The 13,059-nt window shown below is 50.1% G+C and overlaps 2 protein-coding genes across 3 annotated transcripts in view; both read left to right on the forward strand.

Moving 5' to 3' along the window:
• DHDDS (dehydrodolichyl diphosphate synthase) overlaps positions 1-11,312 on the forward strand; it is a 29,407-nt gene extending 18,095 nt beyond the window's left edge. For both annotated transcript variants that reach the window (XM_004678650.2, XM_012722515.1), the window contains exons 7-9: positions 1,673-1,787; positions 3,701-3,808; positions 9,030-11,312. In XM_004678650.2, coding sequence (XP_004678707.1) covers positions 1,673-1,787; positions 3,701-3,808; positions 9,030-9,266 — 460 coding nt within the window. In that variant the 3' untranslated portion in view covers positions 9,267-11,312. The remainder of the gene's footprint in view (positions 1-1,672; positions 1,788-3,700; positions 3,809-9,029) is intronic.
• Positions 11,313-12,438: 1,126 nt separating this feature from the next.
• Positions 12,439-13,059, forward strand: part of HMGN2 (high mobility group nucleosomal binding domain 2) — a 3,479-nt gene continuing 2,858 nt past the window's right edge. Inside the window, exon 1 of the mRNA XM_004678656.2 lies at positions 12,439-12,645. Within this exon, the coding sequence (XP_004678713.1) occupies positions 12,631-12,645 (15 nt within the window). The 5' untranslated portion in view covers positions 12,439-12,630. The remainder of the gene's footprint in view (positions 12,646-13,059) is intronic.

The raw sequence follows: 13,059 nt of genomic DNA on the forward strand, positions 1-13,059 counted from the left end.
CCTCCGGGGCAGGCGGGAATCGAACTCATGCGGAAGTGGTTTAAGCTTCTCAGTGCAGTGCTTTAACCCGCTGCGCCACCAGGGAGGGCCCAGGATCTCTGCTTTTTTAATTATGCTCCCACTAAGAAATAGATTATCTTCTGGACCCTCCCTGATATGCAAATCTTACTACTTGAAGAGTCTAAATTCTGCTTTTGGGTATCTCTGGGTAGGACAGATAAACAGTGTTCTGGAAGTCTGTAGGAACCAGCTGTAGCAAATACCCTTTCCATTGATGGGAAAGTCTTCAGATAATGCTGTTAATTCCCAGTCTTCCTTAATTCCATCTCTTTTCTGAGTATGTCTACTTGGGAAAACTCTTACAAACATAGGAAGGTTGCTCATTTTGCTGTTTTTAAAAATGCTTAGTAATGTTGGTTTTGTTTTTTTTTTACAGTTTTTCAAGTGTCCATATGACTTAAAATTTTAACAAAGTTCTAAATGTACTAAATTAAGCAGTAACAAAATTACAATAAAGTAAAAAGAGGTGATCTTTCCTTCCCTTTTATCTTACCTTTCAGAAGTAATTATTGTATGGTGTATTTCTTTCTAGACTTTGTTCTTTGCAAATATGTACATGTATACATGCATGTATGCACACATACATATTTACATGTGTGTTTGAGAGATACAGTGTGTGTATGTTGTCTGCCCTTAGGTTTTCTGAAACATGCCTTTATCACTTAATATTAGATCTTTGACATTCTTCCACATCAGTGCATTTAGACTTGTCTTTAAAAAAAAAGATTATTCATACAAGAACAGGGGTTCAGGCCAGAGGTTCATGAGGGTGAAAGGACTCACCAGAGACAGAGTGGGGAGAGCAGAATAGGCAGAGCGACTGAAATACACTGCTGAGGGGAGCAGCAGACAGTACAGGAGAAATCTGCTACGCCATGTGGGTCACCTCTCTGGCTGGGGATAGTTTGATAGGTCTGAGACTTTAACCCTTGTGCCCTGACGGAGGCCCCTTTATTAAAAAGACAAGTTATCAGATTTCTGGGTCACGTGTGTGCATTTTAAAAAATAAGATATTTTTGGGCCCTCCGGGGTGGTGTAGTGAGTTAATGTGCAGCACTACAAGCGAGCCGCAGCCACTTCAGTAGAGTTCAGTTCCCATCCCTGGAGGTGACCACATGGCGCAGCAGACCTCTCCTGACCTACCTGCTGCTCCCCTCAGCAGTGTACTTCGTTATCTGCCTGTTCTGCTCCCCACTCTGTCTCTGGTGAAGCCTCTCACCACCCCTGTACCTCTGGCCTACACCCCAGTTCTGTATGCATAAATAAATCTTTAAAAAAAAAAACAACACCCAGATATTTTTAAATAAAGGACTGCACATGGTAGTATGTACATCAGCTTTTAGGTCTGCCACTAAATGGCTTAAAGCAAATTATTCATCTCAGAGCCTTTATTTCTTTGTCTATAAAATGAGTATAGAGAGAAGTTATGAGGTGATAAGGATTACAGTCGTTCACTTGTGTAACATTATGGCGACTCTTCTGCCCAGCAGGTAGTGCTGGCTCATGTATTTGATGGTGTAAACCGGCCCGTAAACCGGGAAGCTCGGTTAGGTTCACCATGAGACTAGTACAATAGGGATGTGTGCTTATCTTTGTCTCCTCCCCACTCTAGTGACGTCTCTGAGTCTCTGTTGGATAAGTGCCTCTACACCAACCACTCTCCTCACCCTGACATCTTGATCCGAACTTCTGGGGAAGTGAGGCTCAGTGACTTCCTGCTCTGGCAAGTAGGTAGTTTCCAACTCCCATTCTGTTTGCATCTGCCTAAGCATGGCAGCCGTACCCTTGGAATTAGAGGCTCATCCCCACCCCCTGCTATGTTGGCACCGAGAACATGGAGCAGAGGAGGAGGGAGGGTGTGACTGAAATCTGGGGAAATGTGACCAGGCTGTACCAGATAACATTTTCTCTCCCTTTGTCATCAGCCCCTGGCTTTGTGAGCTGGTGTGGTTCTGGCTCTCTAAAGTGCAAGGTCGCCAGCCTAGAGGAAGAATCAAGGCTACCCAGCCATGCTGAAAACTTTACATGTGCCCTTGTTCAGAAAAATGCAACTTCCATTTTATGTCTCTGAGGCTAAGTTCCTGCCCTGGTGACCTGTTCAGGGTCCCAGTATCTCTGGGCTAAAACCTGACCTCACAGTTACTAGTCTCTCTCCTTCAGAATAAAGGCCCATAGCTGTGCTAACGCGGTTCACAAGGGGCATGAGTATATGCAGACACCTTCTCAGGGACCAGCCATTGCGTTTCACATCAGTTACTCTGCTGTAGGTTGCCCCCAAACACTTATATCCAAACCAGTTTGTTATGCTTATTTCCATTCCCTGCTAACTTGGTCCTGAAAAAGCAAATGGCTGGGAGAAGTCCTTGTTCAGGCAGAGGTTGGGAGAGATATGCAGCTTGGAAGCAGGTCACAGGATAAAGTACCAGAAATTTTAATGGACCAGTGTCTTAAAAGTGAACAAGATTTAGCTACTCAATGTACTTCCGGTCTTTACTAGATTTGTAAACATTATAATGTGCAACTGATCGTTCTGCAGCACACTCGGCTGGTCAGATCACCTGTTGGGTGTTTTAACTTCTGGGCGCTGAGATTTAAGAAACTGTTTTGGTAAACTGGAACACTTATAAGAAGGACCCAGTCGGAGGTGTAAGGAATCTGGAAATCATGGCCTACAGAGAGTGAATGAAGGATTGTGGCTTAAAAGAAGGAAGCATGGTCACAGTTGATCTCTCAGGAGAAAACGTTGAGTTCTCCCTTTGTGCTGGGAATACAGAAGTGACTATGCCAGAAATGATCCCTAGTCTTAAACCTTAGAGCTTGTTAACAAAGACACACTCTTGGGAACAGATAAGCATCAGCTCTAATCTAACCTTCAAACATTGAAAAGAATGTCACTTTGGAGAAGAAACAAACTTTAGAGAGAAAAGACCAGAAGCCTTGGTAAAAAATGGGGAAGATGGCACTGGTTTAGCATAACAGCTATCTGACAACTAAAGTTATCTCCCGCGCATGCTGAACTCCCCACCACTGTAGACATCAAGCAGTGGCTATTGAGAACATTCCAAAAAGAGTTCTGACGTCAGTGTTTATTATTAAAGTTCACCTGACTCTGTGGTCTGACTGCTTATGTATATTCACTTGATTCATTTTCATAGTCCCGTGAAAACTAAGTATTTGTACTACCCTATTTTACAATTGCAGAAACAGACCCAGGGAGGTCAAATAGATAATAAATGGTGGAGCCAGAATTCAAAAATAACCGTGGCAACTACCATTTGTTTGTTGCTGACTTTATCAGTGTCTCCCAGATGACCTCTTAAGGGCCAACAGCCAATAACATAATCCAGATGTTATTTCATAGTCCTAAAATTGGCTCTTAGAAAATTCCTGGTGGAAATGTTGCTCTAGTCTCATGTTAGTTCTGCCTTGATACGGGCAGGTGATCTAACTGCCTCCGATGACCGCTGCCCCATTAGTGAGTGTGTCAAAGCTGGCAGCAGCAGCTGTGGTGCGGGATGCCTGTGCTGTCTCCTCTCGGCTCTGGATCTTGCTCAGCCTGTCCCTTCTTTGGAAACCTGACCAGGATGTGCCCCGGTGACATATTACTGAATTATTCTCTCTTCCTCCCCACCTTTCCCAGACCTCCCACTCCTGCCTGGTGTTCCAACCCATTCTGTGGCCAGAATACACATTTTGGAACCTCTGTGAGGCCATCCTGCAGTTCCAGATGAACCATAGCATGCTTCAGGTAGGAGTTCAGGGCTGACCTGACTGGATGGGGTAGAAGCAAAGGGTGGCATTGATGACTACCTGCTATTCCAGGCACTTGCTAATAAGCATGTTAATGATGGTGCTAACGGTGATAGTAATCACCACCAGATCACCACCAGAGTGTCATATACTGTCTTGTTTAATGTTCCCAGGAGGCCAGTGAGGTAGGTATTGCTAACTCCACTTACATAAATGAATAAATCAAATAGAAATTACTTAGTCAAGAACAAATAGCCAATAAAAGACATAACTGGGATTCAGGTTGGAAGTCTTTAATCTCTTTACTACAGAAACCCAGGAAAGCCTTCTCAGAGAAATGGGCCGTTATTCCCTTTTAGACTAATGAAAGATTACAGAATTGGAAGTACATAAAATCCAAGCCTCTTCCAGAAGGGATTAAAGAAAAAGTGACACTGTCTTTCTGTTAGAAAGACTTGCCAAGACTGTAAGTTCTCCTTTTAATTCTAATCGCTGCATTTTGAAGCAGGCCACATCAGGAGCAGTCTCCTGCATCTGCTCAGGACTCAAGAAGGGCAGTGTGTGTGCTGAGACTAACAGAAGGCTCCGCTAAGGCTCTTCTGTGTTTCCATGTATGTTTTCCTATTTAACCCTCTCAACAATCCAGCAGGTTTTTTGTCCTCACTTACCAGATATGGGGACAGAGGGCAGAGTAACCATCCCCGAGCCACTGAATTTTAAGCCCAGAGCTGGTGCTGCTTCTGAAATCTGGGGGATAATGGCCAGGAGGAAATACCAATGTAAGTCAGGACTGCTCAGTCTGCTGGGCATTAGGGACCTCTGGAGAATCTGATCATTTAGATAAATGGCATCTGACTGGGACATATCACTGAAACAGCATTCACATACCCTTGAAATCTGCCACTGAATCCCACATCTAGAACTCCTGTAATAAGTCAGTCAAATCATGAAATCATAAGTTTGATCATTTAGCCTAAGTAAATTGAAAGAGGACATTGAATACAAGTGAAAGGAAAACATCAGTGAGCTATCCACTGACAGTGAGGAATGAATGTCAGATTTCTCCACATGACCAAAGCTCCCTTTTAAAACTTTTTCTTCCCTTTGTAACAAAACTTTCTTGAAATGTCTTAGAGAGAATTCAGTGACACCTGCTATAAACCAAGCATTTGCTAATAATGGTGGTGATTAGAATAATCACATTCCAGTGATGCTAATAATGGTAACGGTGACTACCATCTTTAATCACTTACTGTACAGTGGTGATTATTCACGCTCGGCTAGACGATCCCAAAGTACTTGGCATTGTCCTTCCTCTCTTTTCCTACTGCTATAAGTGGCTAAAATCGACAGCATTTTTCTTGCCCTCCTCTTCCTATTTACCGTCTTAAATCAGCTACAAGCAAGGAAAGCAGTTGGTCAGGTATGCTAGAACTATGCCTGCAAAGTGAGAGCTGCATGAAACCAGAGAATATCTTGGTGCATGAGCTTTTGTGTGTGGGTTTTCTTGTCTCTGATTTGTCTGCCCAGAAGGCTTTTACAGTAATTTCAGGGTTTTCAAATACCTTCCCATGTGAGAAAGGAGTTACCTTGAGTTTTATATATTCCATAAATATTTATTGGGTACCCAGTATGATTCAGGCACTTGAATGTTCAGGCACAGTAGATGTAGCAGTTAGCCAGCCTGAAAAGATTCCTGTTTCCATGGAATGTCTTCTTACTTGGGGAGTTAAGTAATACACAGGTAAACAGGTATAATATCAGGTTGTTATGAGGCAATAAAGATGGCATAATTGCTAGCGAGCACTGGAAAGCAAGAAGTACTGAATAGAGGAAGAAAGGCCTCTTTGAGGAATGGTTTTGAGCCATGATGTCAAATGTGAGAAGTAGCCAAACATGAATATCTGGGAGGTAAGAATTATGTTCCACAAAGGCAGCAGTAAGTGCAGCAATACTGAGGTTGTCGTGTTTGGGTCTGGGAAGGGTCATCGTGCATGAGGGAGAAGCTAGGAGCTGAGGCTGGCTGGGAGCCGGGTCTCTCATCACAGAAGGACCTTACAAGTCTGAAGAACTATAAATGGGGAAATGATAGGATCTAACATATATTTTGCAAAAATCACTCCAGATTTTCAGGGGGCAGGATTCTAGACCAGAGTCCAGGTGACAGATTGCCTGAGGTGGACGGTGGGCTGGTGGCTACAGGGAAGACGGAGGCTGAATGGACCGGGAGGAGGGAAAAAAATATTGTTGTAACAGAAACAAGTAAAACCCCCAGAGAAAAGAATGTATTAAAGTTACCCAACAGGGCTTCTCTGAGCATTCATCTTCAGTGGGATATGCCTAAGGAGGACACAAGTGGGAAAGCAGACGTAGACCTTGCTGATGAGGTCGACTGCTAGTGGAGTGCTATAATTCTGAAACCACTTTTATATTTTGTAGGATTTTTAAAAACTGAGTGCAAGTCACTGTTATTTCAGGAACCAAGGCAAATGGGGTAGAATGTATTTAAAGACAACTATTAGGAGTTCCACGCGGTAGCTATTAATACAAATCACCATTGCAGACATTTACTGAGCTCTTGCCCTGTATCAGGCACCCTCTCTGCAGACCCCGGGTGGTGCTCCAGGTAGGTACGGGTGCAGCCTCTGCTTTAGAGTGAGGAAACCAGAGTTAAAACAGATACCAACTGTGCTGAACTCTGGGTCTTTGGCTTTTTTTTCTCCGAATTTCTCAAAACCCTATTTCTAGAAAATCTAGATTATCAACAGACTACTAAGGGTAGAATCCAGACTAACAATGTCCTGGCCGGTCTGGCCTCAGAAAAGAAAGTTGATCTTTCCAGTTTCTCCTTTTTACATGCCATGTCTCGTGATCATACAGGCCTCTTCACAGTTCCTGGTTCCCATACCCTCTGTCTTCTGCGTTCATGTCTGTGCTCTGGTGCCACCATCCAAATTTCCATTGTTAAATTAGAGCTTCTAATGTCTCCCTGCCCCATGTCTCCCTGTCCTTGGAAGAAGCCAGGGCAGGGGCCAGCAAGCTGGGTGCTGGACCAGGCAGCTGACAGATGGCTAAGCGAAGCAGGGCTCAGGCACAGGTTGCTTGGGGCTAGACCCTGCTATCTGATGGAAGCGTGACAGTCTCTCAGTGGTCACCCATCATTCCTAGAAAACAGGGACTGTCAGAGGGATTCTGATGCAGCAGGACAGGTAGGAAATCAGGGCTTTGAAGGGGAGGCTGGCTGTGTGGGCAGCGTGGACAGCAGGTCCATGTGGTGTCACTGACAGAGGTGAGTAGCGTTTAGTCCACTTAATCTGTAAGGCTGCTGTAATGGAGGGAGAAGATCCACATTCCCCTAACACCGACTTTGATGCATCTGTCAGAGATTAAACACCAGGCTGGGTCAATCAACCATTTATTTCCAGTGCTCTTCAGGTAGTCACTACCTTCTCAGAAGTTAAAAGCTTGAGCTGTTGTATCAGATATTTCTGGCTGTGAATCATGGCACTGCCTACACGCTGTGGACTGACCAGGCAGTTACTTAACCCTTCAGAGATTCATTTCCCTTATCTGTAAGATGAAAAATGTAATGCTGACAGGAACACCTGCCTCCGTTTGTGATGCGCTGGTGTGGGCTTGGCGCAGAGTGCGGCTGGGGTGGAGTTCACTGTCAGGAGCCCGGGGTCAGTATCACTCACTCCATTTGTCTCTGGGCTCTTCACCAGACTGCTCGCTCCAGAGACACTGGGCATCCTGCCCTTTCTGTCCCCAGTAGGACTCTCCAGGCAGGGAGACTCTGGGGGCACGTCAGGGCATTGTGTTTCCAGCGGAAGGCGCTCTATCTTACGTAGCCTTCAAGCCTGTCCCCAGTGCTGCTGTCCTGGGCATGCTTATGTGACAGATAAGTCTGACAGGACTTGCACTGGTTAACAAATGTTTTAAAACCTAAGACCTAAAGCCTCTGTCCAGACCTCGGCGAGTTAGTAAAGGACTGAGACATCTGCATGTCCCTCCCTCCTCTGCGCCTCTGTTTGTATCCCCAGGGATAGAAAGTACCTCGCAAGCGCTGCCTGCTTCATATGTGATCACATCACACATTCCTTTAGTGATGAAGACAGAGCAGTCCACATGTTTCAGGCTGAGTAGGACACACATGCACACAGATACTGTTATCACAAGGAGAACATGGCCAGGTATAGGATACCAGGTCAGCAGCAAAGCGTAGTTTCTCACACGTGGATGTAGGTTTGGCCAGAGGTGCCCTGGACAAAGGCCAGTTAGCGAGGCAGGAACAGAAAGCATCAGTGAGACCTGGGTTCTGCTCCCCAGGACTTTTCCCTCCTGTGCCAGCGATATCCACCCTCCCCTCCTGGGATCATTGGATCAGAGGAATTGACTATTTCGTTCATTCAGGGTGCCCAAGCGCCAGTCTGCCCTCTAGGAGTCTCTGATTTGTCTGGAGACATGCAGTGTGTATGGCTGCCAGGGAGCAGCTCACCTGGTGTGGGAGGTGATTCCAGGAGCAATAAGTATTGCAACTAATACCTATTCTACTAGGCAGGACACAGTAAGTGGCTTAAGAGAGCAGAACCTGCTTCTCAGGATGCTCATAGGTTGGTCATTTGTTGCAAGTGTCAGGCTGGTCTCCCTACAGGAGGCAAGTGTAGAGCCAAACTGACAAATAGCTTAGGGTGGTGGGAGGATGGCACCTTCAGGGTGACCTGGGAAACCAAAGGAAATGACCTGACATTTCCCTGGCAGAGATAGGACCTTCCTTGCAGCAGAGAAGAGAATAATTTGAAAACCTGCTGTCTCTGAGAGCCTGCTAATGTGCTAGAGATGGTTTTGCATGTATTATCGCTAATCCACAAAACCACTCTTCAAGGTAGACACAGCCCCCACTTCACAGATGAAGAAATGAGGTTAGGAGAGGATTTGCCCAAGGCCACTAAGCTAGTTGGTAGAGGAACTGGAAGTCAGACCCAAACTTGCTGGGATCCCTTCCAAGTGCTCACCTGAGGCGAATATCAAGAAATGCAGATGTTCCGCCTGAAACAAACCAAGATGGACCCAGAATGGTCACTGCCCCCCCTGCACAGTTTGGCCTCAACCATGGGCATACTCTGGTCCCACTGTGTCCCACCCTCTGCCTCCCCTATCCCAGTTCACCAACACCTAAAAGTGATCTCCCCACCCCAATCCCCACTTCTCTCTGACAGAAGGCCCGAGACACGTATGCAGAGGAGCGGAAGAGGCAGCAGCTGGAGAGGGACCAGGCTGCAGTGACAGAGCAGCTGCTGCAAGAGGGGCTCCCGGCCAGTGGGGACGCCCAGCTCCGACGGACGCGCTTGTACAGACTCTTGGCCAAACGGGAAGAGCGGGTCCAGGGCTTCCTGAAGGCTTTGGAACTCAAGCGGGCTGACTGGCTGGCACGTCTGGGCACTGCATCAGCCTGAGAGCGGCTGGCCTCCTGCCACTTTGCCCTGCCTTCTGCCTCCAGGGCTCCGCTCCCCTTTCTTTTCTTGGTGAAAGGCAACTCCTTCCTGCTGATGAATTGTGTTCCCTTTGCTTGGCAGGGGAGCCCTGGAGGCCAGATCTGCTGGCCATGGATACCTCTGGGCTGCCTGGGGCCGCGGGGAGGCGCCTGGGGAGGGTTGAGGATGACTCTCCCACATGTACAGTAATCCCGGCCTGGCCGCAGTAGGTTTGGAGAGCTGGGGGCCCTAACTCTTCTGGTGCCTGCTCCTTCTGCCTTTGCCACCACAGCCTGTGCTTCTGGATATACTTTCTTTTTCCACCAGCACATCCTTTAACGCCGAATTGCAGGGAATTTAGGTTTCCCCCAACCCATCCATCTTAGCCTCCCATCCGACTTTCACAAAAGATTTGGCTCCACCTTGGATCTGCTGGTAAATAGCTAATAGGCAGCCAGCGTTATTTGGGCAAGGAAGGGGAGGGAGAGACAGAAAGAAAATTTGCCCATCTGCTGCTCCTCCCCCTTGGCTCTCCACCTGGGATTTGCTATTGAATCTCAACCCCCTCCCACCACACAGTGCTGATTGCTCACTGAAAGGCTCAGCGCCCCCAATGGCGCGCGGAAGCCAGGCGGGTGATTACAATCCAATTACCTATTGTCGACTCAGCCCACACAAGCTTTTCTCCTCCTCTTGCAGGGCTTGGGGCCAGGCTCCACTCCCCCGTGAGACCGGCCCCTCCATGGCTACGGGGCAACAGAAGGGCCTGGAGGCCCTGGTGGATCTAATCCAGTACAGGCCTCCTCCTCTGTAACATCAGGACCAAGAGCACAGCAGCCAGCACTTAATCCCAGTGTCTGTCTTCTGCACTCACCATCTCAAACTCCTTCCTACCCCCTCAATCTTTAGGGCTTCTCTCAGCTTTTTTGACCTGGCCCTCTAAGTAGGCCCCGAGAGGATTCATTCTCAGCATGGCAGAAGTCTCTGCTTGTGAGGGCCAGGACTGGCCAGCAGGAAGGAGGAGGCAGTCAAGGGTCATGTCCTTCCCCTGCCAGGCTTCCTGCAGAGCTGCTGAGAGGATTAGTGCCTTTGAAGAGCTCTCTGTCAGACAGCTCCAAGTTTCAGGTGCCCCAGAGCAGCGAGCACCAGCCAGGTGTCCCACTACCACTTCATGGTCCCATTTTCTGCACTTTCCCTAGCACCTCCCTCTAGGGGAGAAGTAGGGTCATGCAAGCAGTGCTGAGAGCTTACCCTTCAAGCCCCTCACTTTCCTATGCTCCAGCCTCCCCCTTTCTGTGCCTGGCTGCCTGGCACAAGAGAGCCCCTCGGCCATCATTCCTACTCCCAGAGTCAAGCATGAATGCCAGCCAGTGCAATTGAGAAGCTGATCCGTGCACCCTTTGGCAAGGCACCCCCCCCCCCCGCACACACCTGGCACTCCCCACTACCAATCCCTGGCACGGGGTTCCCAGAGAGCAGGTGCTGTACATTTTCCAGCTTTACAATGGGACTGTTGACAGCCTTAATTAGGGAGGCATGAATTATGCGGCCATAACGCAGAGACCTACAATTAAGGCGGGAATGAGGGGCTGGAGGCAGCAAACGGAATCTACGCTGAGCAAGGCTGTTGAGCCCTGTCTCATTCTGTGTCTGACTTTCCCTAATATGATTGGGGCATAGCAGAGGTGATTAATAGGACTGGTATCTCTTTTTGGCCCAAGATGCAATATTCTGGGAAAGGTAGACAGAATGGGGTGGGTGCGGCTGCTCTGCCCCAGGAGAGACCAGAAGAGGGCAGAAAGGAGAAGAGGCAAAGGGGCCACCACTGCCCAGGGGCAGGGCCTGCAAATAACTTATTTGAACTCAGTCTGGTTGCTTTCTACTGATGTTTTGTACAGTCCCACTTCAACCCTTGCCTCAAGAAGCTAGGTGTATTTAAATGTCCTCCCACCTGGGAGCCACACCCCCACTTGAGGATATTTATCATGTTCTTGTGTTCTCCTGGGTGTCAAATAGAATTTTTAAAACTTAGATGTAAAACTTGTTTGTGAACAGTGCATGGGAGAGCACCTTGTTTTGCTGCTGCGATTGTCTGCCCTCCCTCAGGTAGCTTGGCTAGCTCCTGGACCTTAGCTGAGGGAGTTGGGGAGGGGGGCGCTGGTAGAGCTCTTTTGCCATCACAACACCTGTTCCTCTACTTGTTTCCTAATCCCCGGGCACTTTCCTCCACCCTTCTCGCACAAGTGAAAGGAAGTCAGCCTGCCAGTGTGGAAGGAGGGATTTCGCCAGCTGCGTTTGCAGGGCCCAGGCTTGGTGGCCACGTAGGGTGGGGGTTAGCTGAGCTGGATGTCTCCAAAACGGGTGGAGCGTAGGGGGAAGGGAGTGCTGGGAGGTCTTCGTGGCCGCTGCTCTCCATTCCGTGGCGGGGACCCGAGCTCCGGGAATACAGAGACCCGAGGGAGTCACCCGACAGGCGGGGGGGTTGGGGGGGGCTTCGTTGGCAATTGGGGAGGCGGCTCAGCGGCGGGTGCTGAAAGGACAGCTCCTACCTGCCCCACTGCACCCGACAGCACCTCTGCGAGTGAAGTCTTCCCCCTCGAGTCCCCACCCAACCTCGAGTGGACCTCCTTCCAGGTGAGGTGCACGAAAGCCTTCCTCGGAGCGGCAGCTTGGAAGGCTGCACGTCTGGCTGCGCCAAGCTGGCCTCCCCGCTCTTTTCCCACTTCGGTGTCAGCCTTGGCCCTCGGAACCACAGCCTGTACCTCCACGGCGCACGCTTCCTCCCGCCTCCAGCGGAAAAGGGCAATTCGGCCCGGCTTCGCAAGCCCTTCTTCTGGGGGCCCCAGCGGGAACAGGAAGGAAAGCGGCCGGGATGCGCCCTGAGTGTCGCAGGGCTTGGAGAAGTGGGTAGCTGGGTTGCATAAGGTGGAAAGAACTTGGTAGTTTGCAAGAGCCAGCTCTTGGCACGAGCCGAAACCCGGAGCCCGCCGACTCGCACCACCCCCCTCACTTAAGGCCATGGACGCGCGCCTCCCCCACTGAGCCCCCACCCCCTAGGCGCGCCGCCGTCTCGCGCGCCCTCCCCCCAGACCCCCCTCCTCACTCCCTCCAGAGGAGGTGAGTTTAAACCCCGCCCACGTGACCCCAGCTGGGCCAATGAGCGGCGGCGGGAGGTGAAATCCGGTTCTAACCGGTCCGGGGCTCCCAGCGCTATAAAAACTTTATAAACCCCCCGGAGCCCGAGCAGTGTGAAGAAGAAGAGGCGAGGACGACCCCCGGACCGACCAAAGCCCGCCCGCCGCTGCATCCCCGTGTCCAGCGCCTACGTCCCGCCGCCGTCGCCACCATGCCCAAGAGAAAGGTACGTGGCGCGAGGGCCCCAGGCGCTGGGCTGCCGCCACCATCGCTGCTGCTACCGCCGCCTCCCCGACTTGGGGGCGCGAGACTCGGCGCCAGGCTGGAGCGGGCTCGGCCCCCGGTGCGAACACTCGAGGCGGTGTCAGGCGGCCCCGGGCTAGCCCTGCGCTGCTCTGGTGCCCGCGGGCGCCAGAGGCCATATTGGAGGAGCGGCGGCCGCGGCGGGAGGAGCCATGTTGGCGGCTGTTTATCCCGCTCCCCTCGGGCTCGACGTGCCCGCCCCGCGCCCCCTCCCCCACCGCCAGGCCCCCTCCCCTCCCTGCGGGCGGGCAATTCAAACCCGAAAGGGCGGGAAGGCGGCGCTCAGGGTTGGCGGGCGGGGGAGCGCGCTGCCGCCAAAAACCGCCGCCGTTAGGGG

The sequence above is a fragment of the Condylura cristata genome, unplaced genomic scaffold, assembly GCF_000260355.1.
Source record: "Condylura cristata isolate star-nosed mole 26May11 unplaced genomic scaffold, ConCri1.0 scaffold00008, whole genome shotgun sequence".
NCBI lineage: Eukaryota > Metazoa > Chordata > Mammalia > Eulipotyphla > Talpidae > Condylura > Condylura cristata.